This window comes from Rhea pennata, chromosome 2 (assembly GCF_028389875.1).
Source record: "Rhea pennata isolate bPtePen1 chromosome 2, bPtePen1.pri, whole genome shotgun sequence".
Taxonomy (NCBI): Eukaryota; Metazoa; Chordata; class Aves; order Rheiformes; family Rheidae; genus Rhea; species Rhea pennata.
This window is the reverse complement of record NC_084664.1, coordinates 135,818,853-135,843,879: the sequence shown is the minus strand read 5'-3', so window position 1 is coordinate 135,843,879 and position 25,027 is coordinate 135,818,853. Positions and strand designations below refer to the sequence as shown.

General features: G+C 38.1%; 1 protein-coding gene across 1 annotated transcript; it reads right to left on the bottom strand.

Moving 5' to 3' along the window:
- Window positions 1–4,737: 4,737 nt before the first annotated feature.
- On the bottom strand, window positions 4,738–23,738 carry LOC134136435 (opsin-5-like). Its single transcript, XM_062568259.1, has 5 exons — window positions 23,651–23,738; window positions 21,750–21,912; window positions 17,954–18,081; window positions 15,683–16,017; window positions 4,738–5,349 (listed from the first exon to the last, which is right to left on the bottom strand). The coding sequence occupies exons 1-5, from the start codon at window positions 23,736–23,738 to the stop codon at window positions 4,738–4,740; spliced, it is 1,326 nt and encodes a 441-aa protein (XP_062424243.1).
- Window positions 23,739–25,027: the final 1,289 nt, after the last annotated feature.

Genomic DNA, 25,027 nt, shown 5'->3' with positions numbered 1-25,027 from the left:
TCTTCCCCCTCTACAGGTAGTTTTTTGTTCAAAGGGGGGAAAATAATGCAATGCCCCTAGTCCTTTCCTACCCCCACTGCAAGAGCATATGGTCTTGGCAGATGTGCTAGAGAAAAGCCTTTGGGAAACCCTATTAAAATAAAGCCAGTGAGTCAACAAGAAGAAACAAAGTATTTAATATGAGCTCATGCTTGGAAGGTGCTTCTGGGCTCCACACACCAGCTCAGTTCTAGTAATGGTTTGGAGAGCTAAGCCATCAGTCATTAAGATGGAACAACACATAGAAACTGGGCTGTTTACAACTTTTTACTAGTCTGCTGAGTGTAATGAGAGTGCAAAGTACCTGCTGCAGAGCTCCCCTTGGGTGCTCTGAGTGCCAGAGAGTGAGGAGGAGAGAGAAAAAGATCATGAAAAGAAATAGAAACCTGAGGGAAAGGAAGGCCTGGAGCAGAGAGGAAGGAGAGAGCCCAGCAGGAAAAAGCTGAGTGCAAGGGAAGGAGAATGCCACAGGAGAAGCAAGAGGCAACCGGCACAATCTGAAACACAGGAAGGTCCAACTGAAAACAAGGAAAATTCTTTACTGTGAAGGTAACAAAGCACTGGAACAGGTTGCCCAGGAGGTTGTGGAGTCTCTGTCCTTGGAGACACTCAAAAGAAAAAACATCTGGACAGTGTCCAGATGCAATGTGTTCTGAGTGACCTGCTTGAGCAGGGGGGTTAAACTAGATGATCTTTAAAGGTCTCTTCCAGCCTCAAATGTTTACTGATTCTGTGAAGAAGGCAGCAAAAGTAAGGAGCAAGATGTCCACCTCTTCTGGCTGACATCTAGGTTAGGCATTTAGTTCACTTGCTTTCTGTAACCACTGACTCTTTTTCCATTGCAGGAGGAGCTCTGATGCCAAAACATCACTGCTCAGCACATGAAATTACTCAGTGAATATATAACGCTCCTGAAACATCCTGTATCAGCTGCCTACAGCATACATCCAGCCTCCACACTAGATACAGAGCATAGCCAAGAGCAGCATGAGTTTCTCCACATTGCCACCAAGCAGGTTTCTCAGCCCTGCTGCCCCTGTGAGAAAAGTTGGTGCCCCCCAACTGGATTGGAGATCCTTCTTCCACACAGCAAAAGGCAGTTCCAATCCCAAAACTCACCATCCCCTGGAAGACAAAACCACAAGTGAATGCAAGAAGTACAGTACAAGAATGAGGGTGACGATCTTTACAAGAGCAAAGGAACATGCTTCCAGTAACTGCTGGTTTCGCTGAAGCACTGATCGTCCTGCTCAGACCCCCTATCTTGTCCTGTCCCCCTCCCCCAAGGTCTGCCACCTGAGCCCCTCTCATGAGCAGTCCCTCTGCCCCCTCAGTGCAAACAGGGATTTTTTGCACACTTTATACACTAGGTCTTTTCTAATCCAGCTATGCATGTGCAATGACAGCATAGACCTGTTAGCATGTGAACCAACCCTCCCACCAGATTTTCAATCTCTTGCTCTATGCAGCAGTCTTAAATCCATGACCTTGTAGACAAAAGCCTATTCTGAGTAACTGAGTTGTGAAAATTGGTGTTTCCCCTTCCAAATGCGTAACAGGTGGTGAGGGTCTCCTACATCTTCTGTGTTATGCTACAGCAGCAACCCCACTGGTTTGTCTTTACCATTTCTACTTCTGACCATAAAAGCTTGTTGTATTCAGTGTATTTAAACATGTTAGCAACAAAAATCATAAGGTCACTTGTCAGATGAGGATACCTTTTATTTTTTTATCTTTAAAAACAAAATCTTTTTTTCAATTCCAATTCCATCAACCCTTTCATCAGACCTTAACGCATAATAATAAAGAGACCCTGCAGTTGATGGCATTTGATTAACACATACATCTATATGCAATAATTTTTGACTAACCCTGGTGAATAACAGAAAAATCCAAAGACTGGCAGGTTTGAAAAGGTTTTTGGAGACTGCAGTTCCTACAGAAAAAGCTAGTCATATAGGAAGAAATGCTTCCCCCTCTACATAAGGGGAACATAACGTCTGAGTGCACTGTCATTTTTAATGCCTATGTATATGAGGAATTCTCTACAAAGGTACAGCACTCTTTCCATTAACTTATAATAGGAATTGGCATGGATTCACCAGTATTTTTAAAATACTATGTTTTCTATTCACAATTGAATATGACCTTTTACACAAATGACCTTTTATGCTGCACTCACAGATGACAGCTAGATTCAGGTAGTACAAAGCCAATTTGAAGGAACCTAAAATGATATGATTTTTTTTTCTCCATATAACCAAATAGGCATTATGCAAAAATATGTTCACATGTTTTCCAGGAAAAAAAGTACTGTCTAGTGCAAGTCAGCTTGGCTTTCCCTGTAGCAAATGTTAAATTTAAAGTGACTATAAATCCAGGCATGGAGACTCCAAGCTTGCTTAGTTTCCAAACTTCCTTATGTAGACTTATCTGAAAAAATAGATCTACATTTGTGGTTTAGATTAGCAGCTCAAAATATTATTTCTCCATGTAGCTGGCTAGTAGCACAGCTCAGAGAACAGTTATAGCGCAAAACATCCCAACAGTTGTCTGAATATTTTAAATAGCTATATACTACAGCTGGGATTTCAGAGATCTGTAGGGAAGTTGGGCATGCAGTCTCTTCTTACAACACAGATTATAACTTTGTCTTTTGATAGTCTGACATTTTTAGGCTTTAGAATGATATGCTAATTAAAATTCTCAAAAACGCCCGTGTTAGTGAATCCTCTAGCGATTTATTCACATATTCAATTTTGTCCACTGATGTCAATGAGACTATGAGCAATAAGGACTCAATGACCTCTGAATGCTTCTTTCTTACAATCTTATTTTTCACAGATTCATTATTTGAAAATGTCAGTATAACCTAAAGGTTTGGGTCATGGAGCCTAATTCTACTTTATTGAAGTCAGTGACAAAAGTCCCCTGCACTGCAGTCCTGGAGAAGGAAGCTCTTGTTTGTGACACACCTCTGATCCATAGGTCTTAGGGAGTCTTTGGGAAAACACTCACTGAAACAGCTTTCAAAGCCAAACTCTGTTTTCTGATTGCTTTTTCAGAGTTCCTGAAGAGCCATGGTATTTTTGACTACAGTGAGAGTCTTTTCTGTAGTTCATTGTAAACACTGTAATCTTATCAGGTAGCTGGTCATGTATACATGACATGTACATATGTATCTATATAAAACTAACAACATATATCATAATTATCAATCACATATAGTAACATGGAAGATGAAAGGAGGCTTGGAGAAAGATGAGGATAGTTTAAGAACAGGACAGCAAACAGAATACATGTCCTAAGTAAACAGGCCGCTCTATAGCAATAGAAAACTGGCTAATTCGTAGAATTAACTTCATAGAATTTAACATAACTGCCCCTTTTGCAATACAGATACAGCAGTGAAATGTGCTGCTGCCCACCATTATCTTTAGAAAGATATAGATATCCCCCCTGAGGCTTTGGAAGTGTTGAAGTCGCCCCTGGGAAGTGTAGGCCAAACTGGCCTTGCAGGCTGCAGATCCCTTGACTTACCTCCCAAAGATGCCCCAACACTGACACATGCCTCTGGGCACTGCTGCAAAACAAAGCTGAAATAACTGAACCAGAGGGCTGCGCACTGGCCAAAATGAGAGTGTAGCACTCTGAGTGTGCCCTTGCTTAAACAGCAGTGGAGCAGAGTGTTCTTGTTGGTAAGCCATGAAGCAGAGCAGCACTTTGACCAATTCCTCCTGAATCAGTAGAAGCAACCATTTCAAAAGCCCTTTCATCAATGCTCCTTTCTTTTTCTTTTCCTTCCCCGTCTGAGGAGAAGGAACCCAAATCACGGGAAAGGATGGGCATGGGTATTCTTACTCTGCAAGATTATTCTCATAAGCCAAATGGAAAAATTGCTGAAGGATTGGGATCTTCAAATAGGGTGCTTTTCACTGTTTCAGTGGCTAACTCAAGCAGAGATTTTTGACCATTACAGTATTTCTGGGCTATGTCTTCACTCTCATAATTCCAAGGTCCTGTAGAGGGAACTGGGAATAATAAATAATGTTCTAGGACAAGTTCTTCTCAAGTCACTCCAAAAAAGTAAACAAAAGCTACGTGCTATCTTCAGTTTACCAGAAATATTTTGATTTCATTTATGTGGAATTAGGTCAGAACATATCTGTTCTGGCAAAGCAAGGACCTCTGCCTCTCAGAAATACAAAACATGCTGCATTCTCGCTCTCATTTTTGCTTCTTGGAAAACAGGTATTTCAGTTAGCATTTACTTTTCAGCTGTTATAACAATTAAAACAGCATGAGATTGTCCTTTTACAACTTTACATTGAATTTTGTGTTTTGAACATACAGAATGTAAAACATACAAAGTCTAGAAAGGGTTATAACACTTTACAGAAAACCTCTCAATATGCAGTGTGTTCTCTTGAAAATGGATACTACAAAGTGCAGAGATTTATCTGACACAGTTTATGACATGAATACAGTCCACACAATATACTTGCTTAAGTCAGCATCATGAGGGTCATACAACATTTATAACATATCCATGCTGTAGCATGTGTCCTATCAAAGAATACGTGATAAAACCAGGAAAAGAGTACAGAAAATGGGGTAGTAGAAGGGCTCTTTTAAAAGGGTTACATTCATAAATGCAGTATAATGGTATTATTGTCAAAGGGCTTTGGATGAGCAGTCCTAGAGATCTGTAAATGTACAACGCACAGGTAGGGTTTCTACAGTGATTTCCAAGTTATCAATTTCAGTGCTTTTTTCTCCTTGCACAACTATCTTCACAGACTTCTTACTGCCCTGTCTCACATTTACTTGGAGATTGCTCTGCGAGGACACGCTTTCTTGAGGAGTGCATTCCACAATGTTTAGGCTCTCCTGGCAGTGTTTTGGATAGTTTTTAAGGTGTTCAAGTCTATCATTGAACTTTTCACAGGGGAAGTAAGAACACCCTTCTGTAGTTTGCAAAGAGTTACAGCTGGATTCATTTTTGCCTTTAAATGTTCTCAGGCCAGTCTCCCAAGTTGATCTATAGTTCTGCAGGGCCTTGACACAAAAACAAGTCCTGATGCATAGCTGTTGAAAAACTGTAAAATCTTTGACAATAGTATTTCGGAAATTGGGCCTCAGAAGAAGGTAGATAACTGGATTGTACAGTGTGGAGGACTTCGCAAAGACAGCTGGCACAGCAAAGGCTAGTGGAGGAATCTTATCTACAGATCCAAAAGCTGCCCACATGGCAATGATGGCATAAGGGCTCCATGCAGCAAAAAATCCAGTGCACACAGCGACGCTCAGCTTGCAGTGATAATAGAAAGAGAAAGAAAACAATTAGTCTGAGCAAAATAACTTTGAAACTGTATAGGCATAAAAATACCATGTAATTGATTCTCCTTGTTAAAATATCTCTCCAAGCCTTCCATCACACCTCAGCTGCTAAGCGCGTATTTGTTTAGAAATTTCATTCTGTCTGAACTTTTTAAAGTTCAAATATATCAGCTCTCACAATTCTCTTCCTATTCACTAAAAAGCCATGAAAATACTCTTTAGATTAAAAAGGAAGACAATCTAAAGAAAAAAGGTATCATTCTGGAGAAATTTGTCTCATTTGCATGGCGATTCCTATCTGCTGTCTAGTCTGTAGGCCCTACTGGGTACAGTATGTCGTCTGTCATTTTATTGTTGGTGTTCAACTGGAGCTACACATAGGCACCTGACAGCTTAATTAATCCATTGGTTTTAAAAGCATAAGTGTGTCCCAAGCAGAAAAAAAAATTAATCCTGAGGGTGAATCAAATTCATGAATTTAGATAAATTCCTACTCTACAATTGGTTGTCTTAAACTCTATCAAGAAAGTTTAAATGTCTTCTTTTTTAATTATGGGGTTTCAATATTTTTTAATAATTATCAGAGAGATACACAAAATGAGAGATTAAGTATTGGAACTGTAATAAACATAAATCTCAAGAAATCTGAACTGTACTAGAAGACTAATCTGGTGGGGATTGTTCTATGCACTGTTCATAACTCAAGAGCGCATGTATTTTAAAGACAGAAACAAAAATATTTGTGCTCTTGAAGAAGCTTCAGAGGTTGATGTTTGCCAAAACTATGTATGCAAGAGAGAGACAGTAGAAAATCTATTCAATCTAGAGTAGTGATAGATGAAAGTGAATAAAAGAAGGATACAAAGGAAGGTACTTTTGCACTGAATTGCTGATTGTGCCACCTGCCTGAGCTGCCCTCTGAAAGTGGGAGTACAAAGAGCTGCTAATCAGCTTAGTTAACTGCAAATTCATGTTTTTTCTCAGTGATGCTCTGGCTATAGATTCAGGGTTGAAAAAAACATGTTTATTTTTCATAACAAGAGATTATATTGTTATTTTCAGAGTGAGAATGAAAGGGGCCCTGAATACCTAACACCAGAGGAACACACATTAGACTCATTTAAGACACAACATTTTCAAAATTTTTCAGTTTTTTTTCAAAGTTTCATTATCTTCTCCCTAAGTTTGATAACTTCACAAAATTTATTTTGCAAGAAGTGCATGGTGATTGCCAAGAAGAATACACCAAATGTCTTCTGAGAAATTTCTGCAGTTTAACTGATGTGCTAAAATCTATTTATGAGTTTGTATATGTCTCTAGAATTTAAAAAATGTCTGTGATAATAGTGACATTTCAAATCTGTGTGTGTCAACCATTTGGTGCTGTTAGAGCTCTCCTGAAGTCTAACCAGTTGAACTAATTTGGCAGAACTGAGAAACAAGATATTTTGACAGAATGAGATCAGTTAAGAAAAGATGAAGAGCCAAATCCGCGAGATGAGATGAACTTAATTTTTCCCTTTCTTTCTGTAGAGTTCTATTTCTTTACACTAGGTGAAGATTGGGCTCTACCTATGAAAATGTTGGTGCTGCATGTATGGTTTTTGGAATCCTAAACTGCCCATGCCTAATATTCAAGACTTGCCTTGGCCTTTTAGAATCACATTAAGAAAAAAGGAACAGCAGAACTGATTGGTGTACTTCCAAGCTGACTACTTACGATAGCAATTAATCTTTGGTTTTGCAACAGGCTTTACATTGTTTCTGTGAAAAGACATTTGGCACATTTTTTCAAGAAGCTCTGAGCCAAGTTCCAGAACTGGATCAGTAGAGTCTCCACAGCATGGGGGGAAGGCTCATCTTCCTTAACTTCAGGTATTCAAAAACTCATACTCAAGTCTGTGCCAGTGTAGGTTCTTTATAATGTCAAAGGAAAAAGACACACATTTCCAGAGAGCAATTGATCTCATCCAGAGATATGTGTCTAAAATAGGCGAGACACTCATGGTCACTAACAGCTTAAAATAATTAGCTTTTAGTGGAGTGCAGTTAGGCAAAATGAACACCCTTTGAGATATCTGAGCCTATCACCTATGCATATACATACATGCATGTAGAAAGAGACTTTATTATTACTTGTATTGTCATGTCACATATTCAGAAGTTAAGAGTTTAATAACAGGGCTTGGATAGCACTTCACACTCTCTGCCAGTCTTCAGAGGTTACAAGCCAGGTACTAGATGAAAATACCAAAAGATCAACAAAATAACCTGCATGGTTCCAAGACAACAGGCATGAGGACTGGCATAACCAGCGGTGCCAACATGAGATGTAAAAGAATATCAAGATTTTCATAAGCCCAACAAAAGAAGGGTGATGATGATGCAGATATAGGGCAATGCTGTGAACATTAACAAGATCATAAAAGCCTCTATTCTCACCAGTTGATTCAGTCTTATCCTGACCAGTGTTGGCTGAGCTTTTTCCTTTTATTTGTCATAAATGTATGTCAGGAAAATTCGTGATGGAATAGACATAAAAATGTTGAAAATTCTTTGGCTTCCAAAAATGTCCTGAAGTATCATTTACTTAAAGTGTCAATAAGCTGAATTCACATAATCTTATTCAATGTATATTCCAATGAGCATGTAATTTGAAACAGTTACATCAGATCCTTAGCTTGTGCCAAGAGCCAGGGCTTGTTCCAGTCTGAGTGGACCGACTTATACGAGCTGAGAGGATCTAACTATAAAGCTGACTTAATGCTGCAGTTGTAGAACATCATTTGTTTTCTTTTTATATCTACATGTAATATAAAAGTATTCTCTGTAGCTTGTATTCCTTGTTGTGAAGTTGTTCTTACAACCTTAACATTTTCCCCAAGTTCCAGTTCAAACATAATTCCCCAAGAGAGATTTCTGCCTGTAAATTTCAGAGCAGTGTCAGCTACCATTACCTTACCTACATGAAAAATATCCTTGTGCTTGATTTATAGACACACAACATTTTTTTCATTTTTCATGTTTTAGAAGGTTTTTGCATGGTCTTTGCAAAAGTAACCTCAGCAAATGTCACCCTGAGCCTCATGCATTTTTGCATCCCAAAGAAGAATCTTTGAACTATTTGTATTATATAACTTAAAATCTGAAAATGTAGTGTATCATAGCAGTTTTCAAAATAATCATTCCAGACCAAACTCCAGTACACTATTCCAGATTTAATCTGAACCCAGAAGTCTCACTGGACAAATTTAAGAAATGTATGTCCTTAATATGGCATGCAGATTTGACATCACAGGCATTGACAGCAAAGAAATTAAGATCTATAAATCCTAAAATATGCTTAGATCCTGTTAAGCAAGTTGTTAAAGCGTCAGGATGAAAAAAAAAAGTCAATCTAGTTATTCTCAGTCATTCATTTAGCACCAGCTGCATTGCAAAAGCAGCATAGCAGGCTCTTGGAGAAAAGAAGGAACAGTCTCATGGCATAAGTGACAACAGGCCAATACCTGCCCGACATTGGCAATTTTCTGGCTGGAAAAAACTAAGGTGGTGTCGTTAATTTTCCCACTTAAAATGTGCATACGGGGATAGCACAGTGCTGTTCAGGCAAGAGCAGCTATCTCTTGACCAGACTTTGTCCAGGCATAGACAAAAAAACAGCAGTGACCATACTAACAGCTAAGCAACAGTGGACCAGTGCTTGTGTTTCTTGGTCTTCTTTTATTTAGCAACACAGAAGTCACCACAATTTCCTGCTAACTACCCCTCAGGTTCGTATGCTTTTTTCAGTCATGTTTTTCTTCCCAGTTGGATAGTAAGACATCTGGGATACGTTTCTGGGACTGTAGTCAGACAAAATCTAACAATATGGACTCCTTTGCACTTTAGTGACACTTGTTTCTACAAAAAAAAAATAATAATAATTTCATTTAAAATGCAAGAAAACAGAAACCTCGCAGCTGTGATACCTGACTGCCCTAAGCAGGCAAGGTTGGTTTACATCACCAGTACTTTAAATAGCAAAAGGAAATTTAAATATAGGTGCAAAATCACAAAGGTTAAGATGATAGGAGTTACTGCTGATCATTTTCCTGCCTTATATTAACCCAAAATGTAGATATAACTGCAAATCTCTAATAGATGTCAATTTTAGCTAACAGAATCATAATTGCATACTAGACTTGCTTTTCAATTATTAAATATATAAATGCAATATAGCCACATATCTGTCATGGACTGTATAATTTCAGCAAGCTTAAATGGAAACTATATTGACGCTTTAGATTGTTCAGTCCTGGGCATCTACAGCTCAGCATGTATGTCACTATTTTAGCACCTGCCTATAATTTCAGATTTAACAGTTGCATTTGTGTCAATTATCATCAAATCTCACCAATTTAATAGAAGCTTCAGATCTTCAAACAGCCCCCAAAACTTCTGTTTAGGTCTCTAAGTTTAATGCAGCAGCTTCAGTGTAATAGTCTGCCACTACATTTTTTTAAAAAAATCATCTACAGAATAGTATTGTCCAGAAATATGTACAGATTGTGAGAATTTATTATGGGAGTTGTGTAACATTTCTTCCACTTCCACTTTACTCTCACTGCAGTGAACTCTCTTGGGACCCAAACAAGCGCAACTTATTCGTTATCATAAGGAAGATTTGGAAAATTCTTCCATCTGAACAATAAACTGACTAAAAAAAAAATCTAGTTTCAACTGATTGCCCAAGATTATCAAGATTATTAAGAAGAAGGAGTAATGTACAGAAGACAGAGAGGAGAGTCTTTGGTCAAGTTCAAAAAGGATGCTTCTGAGTTAGGCCGCAGATTTGTAAAACCCTGTCCCCTTATAAAGCTTATATGAACCAAAGAATGATTGTGGCCTGTAGGCACAGACCAGGTAAACTTATGTATTCTCAGGACCAGCCCATCCAACACACCTGAACTCTGTGTTAGGAAGAGGCAGAGAACTAGAGTTTCACAGTATACAGCATCTTTCATGTCTGGGCTTAGATTAGAAAACTGCATACTATCTCTCATTTGTGCAAACTTTGCTGGACATTCAGGAGACCAGAAACAGCATACACAAAAGTTTGGAGAAAGAAATATGCAAGAGAGAGACTGACTGGTTAAGCACTAGACAAAGCAAGAGTGGTTCCTGAATTTGAGTCTTGTAGTTAACTACAACTACCCTAATGTCCTTTGGTTTGGTAGTTTAACCTTGCTCTGATTATCATCACTTTGGGAAATACTGGCCATAATCTCCCATCGTATACACAAAAGGCATAAAACTAACCAGCATAGTACTAAACACTCTGCATATTGGTAGTTTATTGATCTGAAAAGCTAAAGCATATTTCAACGCAAAATTTCTTGCAGAATACTGTTAAGCAATGATGACTAAGTCTGAAAAGTAACTGATAGAAACAACTGACACTAATTCTGTTCTTCCTGGTATGGGAATAATAAAAACACATCCAGAAGGCTGTGAAAGAAAGGTGAGCTGGGATGACAAGGGGCTATCTCACACTCTGGATCTGTCCCCTTTATTATCTTGTAAATCTTTTCCAGATTAAAAATAAATAAATAAAAATGATTTTTTGCACTTTTGCTCAAGATGCCCATCTTAGAGGTGCCCATCCCATCTGTAGGACCTGCACATTTGGAAAGGCTAGAGTTCTTATACGTGCAGCAATGATCACTATAAATGAATCAGTCAACAGAGAGAACACACAAATGAAGCTAACCTTTCTGAGAGATCTAAAACTCTATTTAGAGTTTTTTCTGATCTGAGGCATGCTCACATAGGAATCTTAAAGCACTTTTTTCATTCTTCATTTTTATAAGTGTTTTTGCTACACAAAAGTCAATTATAAATGTTATTATATATTTCAAAGTGACAGAATCTCAATTCCACCTTTTCTCCAAATAAAATGTCTATATTCTGCCATAACAAGTTTTGACAATTTTAATCTGCTCTTTTTATGTCAACTAGACCCTCCTACATTTACCAAAGAGCTGTTTGCCTCCACTTCAAGTAAATAAATATTATACAGTCAACAGTGTAACACAACTGTATGTTTGGCATTAAGACTGTTTCTCTATCCATTCCTATTCTCTCATTTCACACCAGTTAGACTGACATTTAGAAAGAGCACGCTGATCACTAATTCCCAAACAGCTTTGAAATGCTTGCAGCAAAACACAATATTGTTATGCCTTATAACTGAGGTATTTATTTAAGGTGCGCAAAATTACGAAAAGAATTGCAGCTGTTCAGTGTTTCAACTTCAGTAGATTTCCCCATCACAATGAAATATTTGTGTTTGGGATCTTCTATTCTATATTGTAGATCTTCCTTGAAGAGTAGCTTTTATCTAATTTGATGTCCATTATTCTTTGAAGAATAACTTTTATCCAATTTGATATCCACTGAGTTTCCCATCATGTTCATAATTCTCTCTCCAACCTGTAATTATCCATAGCTTTCAATCTTATTTGTACCACTGGATGTACAATACTTCCAGTTTCAGAGAGTACAACTGACAACTCCTATTAATATTAACAGTAAAATATCCATTGAATTTAACATGGGATAATTTAGAAGGATTAAAAATCCAAGCACTATGTCCACGCATCGTAAGCACAATTTAACCTCCAATTAATCTTTATGATGTGTAGATTTGTGCTGTTTAACTGCAAATGATTCCATTTCCTCAATAAACAAAATTAGAAGCGAGATACGATTTTTTCAGCTTTCTCTTATACAGCCAAACAATACTTCAGTGTTTTAAACCACAAATTCGAGCCACAGCAAAATACAAATTGGGTTCTATAAGATTTGTCCAAGGTCATATACAAAGTCTGCTGTAGCACAGAAAAGAAAAATGAACACAGTCTCCACAGTCAAAGACTTATTCCCTCATGACTCCAAATGTAGAGTGTTGTGGAGCATTCAGAAATGATATTTTAACAAATGTGAATAACATGTCAACTTACATTCATGGTGGTTTTATTCGTCCAACATCTAAGCAGAATTAGAATGTGTTTCTGAACCTGCTTAATCCCAGTGAACTCCTGGCGAAAAGGTGATTTTCTACATTTTGGCTTGCATTCGTAATATTTAATTTGTTCTATAATATTTATTTATTCTATTTGTTCATATGTTCAGAGAATAATTTCTCCAGAGGCTGGTAGGCCCACATAACCCCACAAAGAGATCAGATGAGAAAAATAAATAATGTCCTCCATATGCACTGTAATTGTTTGCTATTGTACTATATAATAATAAAAACAATATCAATGACCAATTTCATAAACTCACAAGTACAAAAACACAAATAGCACTCTACAGCTCTGATTACATTTTCTAAAAATCTTGATAGTGTCATTCTAACACAGCACAGAAAAAAGCACCACAGACAGATCTTTTAACACTGAAAGTAGATTAGTGATAGTGATATTAACTGTTGTTAGTGTTACTTTTAATAAAATTTTCCAACTACTTCTAAAATACCAAATAGACTAAACTGAGTCAAAATTGAATGTTATGATATTGTTATGCTAATACAGTTAAGGAAGGAGATAACTGTTTGCACAGGGCTATGTAGATTAAGGCAAACTGCACGAACCTGGGTAACTTTTAAGATTACAGAAGAACATACGACACTTCTTTGGACCCTCTAGTGTTAGGCAGCAGCCAAACAAAGGTTTTCACAATCATATTTTTGGGTTTAGCCAGACTGTAGGTGCATAATCTTGCACTAAATGCCAAAGTAATTTTGTGGATTTAGCTTTTCAAGATTGAAACAGCGTTCAAGCACTTCAGCTGAAGCTGTATCACCTCCTAGAGGCACAGGTCAAACGTGACCAGGATGCCTAAGTTACAGTGACCTAATTTCAGATGCAGGATGGAAAAGGTGGGAGGAATAATGTGCTATAAATTGTCTCGGATTTGACAGTAGCTACAAAATAAACTACTGCTGCTCAAATCCAGTAGGAAAAACTACAGCTCAATATATAAGCATAAACAGGCATTCCATATATGCCAGAAAACTGACATATTTTAGGTAGTTTGTTTTAGTATAATTTGTTAGGGGGGGAAAAAAGAAAACAAGGTGTCTCTTACTTCCTTTTTGTTTTTATCAGTATGACTTATACCATCCATTTATACTTCTGCAAATGTCTCTAAGGAATTATCATTTATAACTATTTGTTATTTGTATTATTATACAATAATGGGCGGTGGGATTCCCTGCAGACAGATAAACAGTCTCTCTCACAGAAAGTTTAGTCTAATAGTGAAAATTGGAGTAGTTACAAGGGAAGAGTCAGGGAACACGAAAGAAAGACCAAATACTTGCCAATATGTGATGGGAGGTTTTCTTAGTATTCCAGCAGCCCAACCAGTATCAACTTGTATGATATGCCCATATGACTTTTGTGGTAACATGATACAGGAAGTTTTGAAGGAGATCCTGTTCATCTTTCCAGTGTTTATTAGAAGATACTCACCAGAATGACAAGTAGCTTTAAACAAAGCACATTTGCATATTTTTGAGAGTTGCAAATATACAGTGTAACCAGCATCTTAGTGTTACCAAACAAGACTATAGAGGTCAACTGGTAGAGGCTATGAAGAGTCTTAAAAGTTAACTAAAGACTTAAAGGAAAAAAATTCTGTAGTCAAAGGAGGATGTAAGAAAATGAATGCATTCAGAACATCCAGAAGTGGGGCAAGAATTCAAGAGCTTTAGTTGGGAAATAGTCTATCTAAGGGATATTATAAAGGACTTGTAAGAGATAGGCATAATTTTAGCTTCTAAGCTCCTTGCATTAAGGATGCTCATCCTTACAAGTTCATGTAGTAGGCAGGATGACAGCATTTTCCACAGTGATCAAAACCAAAATACTTAAAGAATGAGACAGGGCAGAGTCTGGTGTTATGTTGGCATTCTGAAGAGAGACATCAGAGTGGGAGTAAGTTTGGTAATATGAAAAAGAGAAAGTAGATGAGCTATCAGAAACAGATCTGGGAGCTAGCCAATTGTGTTTGCAGATGAGAATATTCATTTTCCTCAATAGAGAGAGAAGATAAGGACTAAAGATAACACTAAGCAAAAAGCTGAATGGTGGTGAGGAATATGCTTGAAATTACATGCTAACTAAATAATTAGAAAAATGAGAGAAGGATTCATGGAAGTCAAAAAAAGATGCTGGTCTTTACCTTGAAAGGAAAGGGACATAGTTTGGCAGCCAGAAACAATTTACACAACAAATTATGTGACCACACATTTAATTTCATTGTATGAGCTATTGAAACACACAGTTGAAGAGGTTTTCATTCAAAAAGTATTCATAAAAATAAATCTTTCTGTGACATTTTTCCTCTGTTCTGCTATACACCAGAGAATTTTATCCCTATGATAATTTTTAAAATCTTTAATGATATAAAGCTTAAAATCTGGATCCTCTCAGTGCTTTGTAGCTGGGCAAACAGACTTCTCTCACCCCAAACCAGATCAGCTTTCATAAGCACTGGTTCCTGAGTATAAGGCCCAATCTCACTTCTCCAATTTTGAATCTTCTATTAAATCTGGTTTTGAACTGTACTACCAAATGCACACCTTGCTATCAAAGACGTTGCAGTGAGTTTCTATTGTATATTCTTTTTTTTTTTTTTAATAATACATATATATCTTCTTCTGTGTGAAATGGCTTCCAGAAAGTATAATATACAAAGGACTGACAATAATACAGTCTTTTTTTCAAGGTTTCAGAAAATAGAAAGCTCAAGGGAGCTTACAGAAGTATGTAGCAGCTTACAGACGTATGATGATGGGATACTTCAGGAGCACAGAGGAATAAAGGCATTTTGTGAACGCTCAGAAGATAACCCATCGCCAACATCAGAGACCCACTCCTAAGAAGCATTTCCAAAACTTGTTAATGGTATGTCAAATGATGGTATTTTCTGTACTAGCAAATACTTATCTTTTTACATTTTGTTTCAAAGTTTTACTACATTCTCCACAATTTCTTTTAAAAATTCAGGTTTTCTATAGAAATGTTCAAAATTGTTTCTTTAAAAAATTTTGAAATCTCCATTTTCACTAATAACAAAGCTCTATAAGAGCTTACCTCTCACACTCCAAAAACAATACAGTTACTACTTGCATGTTTAGTAATTCATTGTCATGAAATGAATTGGCACAAGACAATACTATTTTTTGAAATTAAAATGTAATAAGGATTAATTTTCTTTTTCTTTCTTATTCTCCTCACTAACTTTCAAATACCTTGACTGTAATAGTTTGCACATTGCTCATCCTGGTGGGACCGGAGACGTGCTGTTCCACTGCCTTCCTGGATTCTTTCACAGTTATGAGAATAAGAGAGTAGGAAGTGATAATTACACCACAAGGGAGAATAAAACAGAAAACAAATAGAACTATAGTGTAAGACATTGACACGACATTTACGTTCGTGGAATGCCAATCAATGCAACAAGCTGTGCCATAAGGCTCTGCTCCATATTGCCCCCAGTGAGCTAAAGGAGAACAGGCAAAAATTGCCGCGTAGGTCCAAGCACAGGCTATCAAGATCTGTCCATGTTCTCTCCTGAACCTGTTCCCTGGAAGACACAAAACAATCAGTGATGATCAGCACACAGTACTGCTCTAAATTCTAACCAGACAGTCCAAAGATCTATTAACAGATCTCTTGTACTGCACACTGGAAATTTCATTTTATTTGTCCCTATTGTTTGGGAATAATTCTATGTAACCTACAGATTCTTTCTTAAAACATTGTCTACAGGACAACTTAAATACACTTACACTGAATTCACTGCCCATTATACTGGCTACTTACAATTTCCTTTCTCTTGCTATCTGCTGGGGTGGGGAGCTTGTTTTGTTTTAAACACAAATTGTAAGTATTTTGAAGAAAGACGTGTCTTTTTTTCTCTGAATTGTCTAGCATTAGCACAGCGGAGCCCTGCTCCCAGAGCTCACATAGAATGAGTTTTAAACACTCTGAAAACTCTGTAATTACAAGACAAGCAGACCAAGTCTATGATATGTTTCAGTATTTTGTGGGACACATCTTTCACACCCTTCCTTCGTTCTTGGCCAAAGGCAGCTTAGAGGGCAGGGAGATGGAGACTTAACAAGAAGTGTGGATCATCAGCAAATTAAAAGAAAAACAGAGAAGCATCAGAAAGGAGCAACAAAATTATCCATCTAAAAAGTAGCTTAGAAAAACAACTTCTCAGGCTGCAGAAACATTATTTCCTGACTTGAAACTAAGATTATCAGTAATGCCTAATCCCGGAAAAGAAAAATTATGTTTTCACTGTAGAAGAAATATTAAAGACCCACAGGAATCCCCCAAGCAGATTTTGTATCTGGCCTGAGTTTCAAATTTCTGGAGAAATTTCTAAAGAAAAGCTGGCACATAGGAAGACCTCACTAGCTCTTTTGCTACCTTGACCACTGCTATGCTAGAAATCTTAACCTGTAGTTGTGTTTACTTTTGTCTCAAGTTGTTGAGACGGTAAATCAAAATTTATAAAGTACCTAAGAGTGATCTGCATCTCCCAAAGTGCTTTACAAATATTCACCAACTAGCCCTGATTTTTCTTCAATAACCCAACAGTCCGCCATAACAGTCGGATTTTTAGATGATGGTGAAGTTGTGTTTAAAGGCAAGGTCATCATTTGAAATATTTCTTTCACAAATACTTAGCAGATAGAGAAACATCATCAGTTGCACCGCTAAGCTTACTATAGTGGCATGTGGTTTTCTTAAACACTACTCCTTTTCCTATTTTAAAAATAATTTTAAAAATTCAAATCATCTTCTGGGTTAAACCTTACCCATTATGGTCTTAAGTTAAAAACAATAGTTATGTCACCAATTAACATAAACCATAATGATACACTAGCTCTGCAGTGAAATGCCATTCTCAGCCAAATGAGAGAATTTTGCTTGTCCATTCCTGTCTCATTATAGCAATGAGATCCTATAATTTTAAAAATGTCCTTTTGCCATAGCATCAGATGCTATGTCAATTGCCTTGGCTGAATGGAATTTCCCTTATGCAGACAAGTGAGCAGGATAATTAAGAAGGATACCTTTAACAGGTGTTCAAAATATTGGAGCGTTTTAAAGGTTTGTAAGACTATGGTATGGTTCACCACAGGCTGCAAAAAATGAGATATCAGAATTCTCTGATACTTCTAAGAGAAATAGCAAAACATGAATCTGTAACAAATGTAGCAATAAACTTTGAAAACGTTAATATATTCAGGTCAGTCCTGTATTCATCTCAGAATGCTTAGTCCACGTTTCCAAATCGTCATCCTGGCTTAAAAGAGCTTAAAACTAATAAGCTAAACCTATCTAGCCCTATAGCCAACTATCAATGATCATAAAAATATGAATTGTTTGACTGGATGTAAAAGATTTCTTCTATAAAAATACTCTCTAGGGTATGCAAAGTAGAAATACTGATCTCAGTTCCAGTGAAATATTTTGGATAATCTAAGACAGAAATATTAGCTTACCATAAGCTGGAAAACAAATTTTGAGGCAGCACACAGTGCTCAGTAATGTCAGTGTTGATAGACTGCAGATCCCAAAGAGTACCCCACAAAATGCATAGAACAAGCAAATGTGTTTCCCATACAGCCACCTAGCAAATAACCAAGAAAGTTAATACTTAGATGCTGTCATTTAAATGCTGTGCATAGATGCTGTGCTTTCTTAAATGCAAGGCTAAATAGTAGAAATATAATTTAGCCATGAAGATTTAATAAAACTACACGATTTAATTATTTATCAGTCAGGGTCAACTTCAGAAGACATTCCCAATGGAAAAAAAACAGTAATAACCAGTCAGTAAAAACAGTCAAATAAAAAAAGTCAGTAATTTAGCCACATCTCCCTTTATATTTAAGGTTCACATTTCAGCCTTTCTATTTTTATAAAATAAAATAGTATATAATGTGATGATAAACATTCTGGAAAGAAAGATCAAAATGCTTATCACTAGTAGGTCATAAATTACTTCTGCTCCTCACCATCACCTCTACTACCTTTCCATATTTATTCTAAGTAGTTTTTCATTGTTATCAATGCAATCACTTGGGGAAGTTCTCCAGTGAAATAAAAATTCAATCTGAGCCACTCTGTCTCTTCACTTTTTATTCAGAAATGTGCGTGTTTTCCATTAGTAATTATCAAAAGCCCCATGCCATATTTTTGAAGACATCATCTCCTTTAATCATAACAGTATATTTAGCAATATTGGACAGAGAAAGTAATGTGGTGAGATATAAGTAATTACTAGGGTTTTTTATTTTTATTTTGATGCCAAACTGGGGCAGAACTGGACAGTGCAAGGACAGAGAAAGATAGATCTTTTTTATGTCAAACCAAATAGATTTTTTTCATTTTTGTTAATTGAAAAGAAAAAAGATACGGTTAAAGTATGCATACTATTATCAAAGGGAAAGTAAGCCTGAAAACTGAGAAGACATTCAACAGGTATAGGGGGGCATCATGCTCAAAACCAAGGTGCTACCTCTCTTATCCTCTCAAGAATAACAATTCAAACATCTTTGGCATGAGAGATCTGGATTCAGATCGCCTCCCCCTAGATCAGGTCTCTCACTTCCTAGCAGAGTGACCTAACCAGCCACCCAAAAGTTGGGCAAAGTGCTCTCAGACTCTTTTATTCAATCTGTTCTGCTTCATTACACTATTAAACACATTACAGCAGGCCTTGGACCTCATGCATCACTGTGTGACAGTTTGATCCATCACACTCTCAGCTTTTCTCTCAAAAAATTTTCAGCTGAACATAAAGACTCCTCAACTGTTCCACTCTACCTTTTAAGTCTGCACTAATAGACATACTTCAAATCCAGGAAGATATTTTTATTAATAGGTACATTTATTCCTACTGCATAGGAAAGCAAGGAAAAAAAATATATAAACATAAATATATTTAGTATTAAATCTTACCTAAAATAAATCTCAGGTTTCACTGATAGTGCAGTGGTTATCACATCTGCTTTACATGCTGAAGGTCCTGGGTTCAAGCCCCAGTAGAATTGGGAGGTTGGACTAGATCTCCAGAGGTCTCTTCCAACCTCACAGATTCTGCGATTCTGTCTATGAAATCAAGCTACCTTGATTTCACAAATCTTATATTACCTTGACTTCAGCAAGGCTTTTGACACTGTCTCCCATAACATCCTCCTAGATAAGCTTGGGAAGTGTGGGTTAGGTGAGTAGACAGTGAGGTGGATACAGAACCAGCTGAAAGACAGAGCTCAAAGGGTCATCAACAGTGGCGTGGAGTCCAGTTGGAGGCCTGTGGTAGTGGCGTTCCCCAGGGCTCACTACTGGGTCCCATCCTGGTCAACTTCATCCTTAATGACCTGGATGAGGGGACAGAGTGCCTCCTCAGCAAGTTTGCTGATGATACCAAGCTGGGAGGAGTGGCTGACACACCTGAGGGCTGTGCTGCCATTCAGAGAGACCTGGCCAGGCTGGAGAGCTGTCAAGGGGACAGAGACAAACTCTTTTCAGTTGTCCCGTGTGACAGGACAAGAGGCAATGGGCAGAAACTGAAGCACAGGAAGTTCCGCCTGACCATGAGGGGGAATTTCTTTGCTGTGAGAGTGATGGAGCACTGGAGCAGGTTGTCCAGAGAGGCTGTGGAGTCTCCTTCTCTGGAGATCTTCAAGGCCTGCCTGGATGCAACCCTGTCTACCATGCTGTAGGTGACCCTGCTGAGCAGGGGGGGGTTGGACTAGATGATCTCCAGAGGTCCCTTCCAACCTTACTGATTCTAAGATATAAAAGTTAGGACAGCTCACAGTCTCGTTTCTCACTCTCCCAGTCTCAGGGCTTTGAAGTGATCAGCATAACTCAGAAAGTCTGTAGCATTTCCCGTTAGCCAAGGGTTCCCCATCTACGATGTAGCTCTGTCTCAGACACTCATGCAGCAAGAGCTGACTTGCTGCAATTTATAGCCCAGTATATTAGTATAATTTAAAATGATTGCCATGTTTTGGGCTGGAAGCCGTGAAGGTTTAGTTGCTACTAACCAACCAACATAGATGGCAGCTAGACCAGAAACCTTTGAGAGGGACAGTGGGAACATTTGGCAGATGCTCCCTGGGCTCAGCCACCCCTGCTCAATCACTAGAAGTCTAAGTCCCTGTGGACAATACCGCAAATAACACCACTTCTGTGACAAATTCATTTCCATTCAGACTGCAAGGCCATTTCTCTCATTTTTTTTCTCTTCAATTTATTTCACATCAATATTTGGTTTCTATGTCTCAGTCACCAACATACTTACTGTCAAAGTGGTTCTTTCAGATTTCTCTTTTCCCCATCATACTACACATTAACTACTTAAAGCTTCTGATTCCACTGTTATTTTCAACCAATTCTCTCCTAAGAAAATCTAATTTTAGTAACTAAAGATTTCAGTTTTTCTGGACAACTTCAATGCTTTCTCCATCTAACCAGTAACATTTTACATTTCTCATAGTCTTTAGAATTTTACATAATTTTTTAGGTTTCTCAGTAAAGTGTGTTGGGAAGCCAAATCAGCACTGCATATATACATCCATACAGTTCGGCAAGAACTGGAGTAGATCAAAATATTACAAATACCATAATTTAACTCTGAAGAATGACCAACAGATCTGATCTTCCCACACCCTTCCTATCTAGCTCCCTTCTCCCAAAGACTTTCATCATGCCTGCATTGCACAAATACTATCTGAGGTCTAGCAATGAACCTCCCAAACTTTAAAAGAAGATCACAAAAACTAGGTGTTACACAATGTTATCAGATTAGACTCCTGTGGATAAAGAGGGGAGAGGTGGAGAAGGAATAAGAAAATTCTAAACACAGGGTGTTGGCTTAAACATTGAATAGAACTTTAGTGTCTGGTTTATCATCACTATTGGTGTTTTTAGGCAAATTCAGTTTTATTTTTTATGCTGAAAAATTTAACTTCCCACTTAAAAAAATATGAAGCATTTTACCACTGCTTGAATGATCCTACTGCAAGAGAACAAAGGCAGTTCATAGTGGATGTTTGGAACAAAATCTTCTCACCCCTGCAGAAATGATAGTATCCTCAAATAGCCACAAATTTTAATAAACACCAGCAGTTCAAAAAACTGCTGCTACACAACGTACATCTCTCAATCCCTTTCATTATTTTCTGCCATTCTGACAAGTAGTGCAGCAGAGTCATTCAATCCTCATCACTGACACAGTCCTCCAGTGTCTGCAGAGGATGTTAAATAGCATGTGCATAGTGAACAAACCTGTGTGAAAGGCTGGAGGTTACAGCTAGAGGATACAATGTCAGAGTCATACCAAGGTCACTGATGGCAAGGTTTATTATAAAGTATTCTGCTGGTTTCAACAAATTCCTTTTCTTGTAGGAAACACAGAGGAGAATACTGTTCCCACACAAGGAGCATATTCCTGCAGAGAAACATACAAAATGAATAAATAGTTACTTTCAGCCTTCTTCCTTTTTATGCACAGAAATAATCATAGAATCATAGAATCAGTAAGGTTGGAAAGGACCTCTGGAGATCATCTAGTCCAACCTCCCCGCTCAGCAGGGTCACCTACAGCATGGTAGACAGGGTTGCATCCAGGCAGGCCTTGAAGATCTCCAGAGAAGGAGACTCCACAGCCTCTCTGGACAACCTGCTCCAGTGCTCCGTCACTCTCACAGCAAAGAAATTCCCCCTCACGGTCAGGCAGAACTTCCTGTGCTTCAATTTCTGCCCATTGCCTCTTGTCCTGTCACACAGGACAACTGAAAAGAGTTTGTCCCTGTCCCCTTGACACCCTCCCTTCAGGTACTTGTACACATTGATAAGATCCCCCCTCAGTCTTCTCTTCCCCAGGCAGAAGAGGCCCAGCTCTCACAGCCGTTCCTCATGGGGCAGGTGCTCCAGCCCTCTGATCATCCTCATAGCCCTACACTGGACTCTCTCCAGTAGCTCCATGTCTCTCTTGTACTGGGGAGCCCAGAACTGGACACAGTACTCGAGATGAGGCCTCCCCAGGGTTGAGTAGAGGGGCAGGATCACCTCCCTCCACCTGCTGGCAGCACTCTTCCCAATGCACCCCAGGAGACCATTGGCTTTCTTGGCCACAAGGGCACATTGCTGGCTCATGGTCAACCTGCCATCCACCAGCACTCCCAGGTCCTTCTCTGCAGAGCTGCTCTCCAGAGGGTCAGCCCCCAGCCTGTACTGGTGCCTAGGGTTATTCCTCCCTAGGTGCAGGACTCTGCACTTGCCCTTGTTGAACCTCAGGAGGTTCCTCTCTGCCCAGATCTCCAGCCTGGCCAGGTCTCTCTGAATGGCAGCACAGCCCTCAGGTGTGTCAGCCACTCCTCCCAGCTTGGGATCATCAGCAAACTTGCTGAGGAGGCACTCTGTCCCCTCATCCAGGTCACTGATGAAGTGTGCTGCCAACATAGCTAGCTTTTCATAGGATGAACGTTTCTCTTCCTCATTTGATGTTTTCTTTCTTAAATTTTAGGGTTTTTGAATCTTTTTATCATTCCCTAGGTTTCTTCTTATTTTTTCCAAAAAATTATCTACCAAGATCTAATCATTAATAAGATCAAAGTGCCCACATGCCTTCAAAAGCATTTTGTCCATTAAAATAAATGACCTGACGAAATAGAATTTTTCTATAGGAAGCTGGCATGAAGTGCGAGGCTATATCCATCTACCACTGCACACATTTCCCCAGTTTCAAGTGTTCTCCTCTTACTAAACTTTCTTCCTTTGAGGTAGTTTCTCAGAGGTGCCTGTTGTAGTTTCAAGGAATAATAACTGGTAGAGCAAGAACGTTGAATTATGCATGAAAGAAGGAAAAATGTAATTAAATAATGCCTCTACCATCTGTAGATAGGGTGATTTTCTCTGAGAGTGCTAGTGTTAGTATAAGATCTGCCAGGGTTCCTTATGCTGAATAAAGTTGTTGTTCCTAACATAAATCACAGATTGAAAGTCTTTTAACGATGTCATCCTATGCTTTTTCTTCCTTTTTTTGAAAATTTAGAAGTTCATCTGTGTCAAGTAAACTTGAATTTCAAGTTGCTTCATTCTTCTGACATTCTGCAGAATACGAAATGAGTACCACCTCAAATACAGTAAAAATACTATAAAAATACTTATCATGAAATCATACTTACCAAATACTGTATAACATATTCCAACAACAATATCAGCTGCTTCTGTTATTTTGGACTGGAAAGTTGCGTTAACAAAAGATGGGCCCATCTGAAAAACAAAAAAACCCATGATATTAGAAATTCAGCACCTGTGGGCTTTCTACACAATTATGAACTTTGTGGGAAAGGACAGGGAGAATTTCACTTTATTTTCTGAACTAACAACAATTTAATTTACAGATGAAAAACACAGTACAGAGCTGATGCAGAGCTAACCTAATTTCTATTAATTTGAGAGACTCATCTAAAAGTGAAAACAACATTACAAGAGCAACTGGGAATCAAGGATGCCTTAACTTTTGGAAACACAGCTTGACACAGGTTCAGAAAGGCTCAGTATATCATTCATCAGCACTTTACAAGAACCAGAGGAACCAAGGTAGGAAACCTTCACAACAATAGGTACAGAACTGAAAATCTAAACCTAAATAAACAAAAAATTATAAGAGAAATGTAGGGAGAGCATCAAAATAACTAATAGGTAAAGACAAAAATATAAATATATGAGACACTTCTATGTATTCACTTAATTCTAGAATTTATTCATACTACTTGACTCTTAGCTTTGTAAGTAGGGGTGAACCAAATCAATTCATCAATTCCCTTTTTCTTTCTCCCCTCCAAACGCATGCCACCTTTATTTCCCATCCCTGCCCTCTATCTGTCTAAATCTGCCTCAGTGAGTGTATCTGTAAAGGTATGTATAGAAACTTGCATTTCTGGTCCTCCAGCCCTGGCAATATAGCCTCCTTTAATGTACAGCTCTTGCCACTTCCCTGATTCTTAAGCTGCAACATATTGAACTCATCACAATTCAGGGAGTGGGTTATTAAATTTAAGAAGGTCTATTTGAGGAATCCTATAGGTCAACTTTGAACACAGCTACAGGTATTAATATAAAGTCTTCAGCAAAGAAGAGCAGTTAATGGGATATTATTCAGCTTTCCCCAGTAAAATCCTTTATGTAACAGCTACGCTAATGAAAAAGAGCTTTTCTCAACTGTATTTATGTTGGTCAGGGATACCTATTGGCATAGCTCAGAAAGATAGCAGAATTACCTTTTGTTGGTAAGCTGTGCCTGTATTCAAGCACTGCAATGGGGCAGGCTCTGTAACACAGTCCAGACCTTACTGCCTGCATGGATAACAGCAATATTGAAGTGAGGAAAGAAACTTGAGATAAAATTGCGATATACCTTCTAGAGCCAAACCCAGCTACCTAGATGTTCTCACATACAGGGTTCAATACATCATCCAAGGTAAGCGCAAAGACCTAAGGTGAAGTCATTTTCTAGTGCTCTTGGAAAGAGAGGAAAAGGACTAGCGAAAGCCAATTTT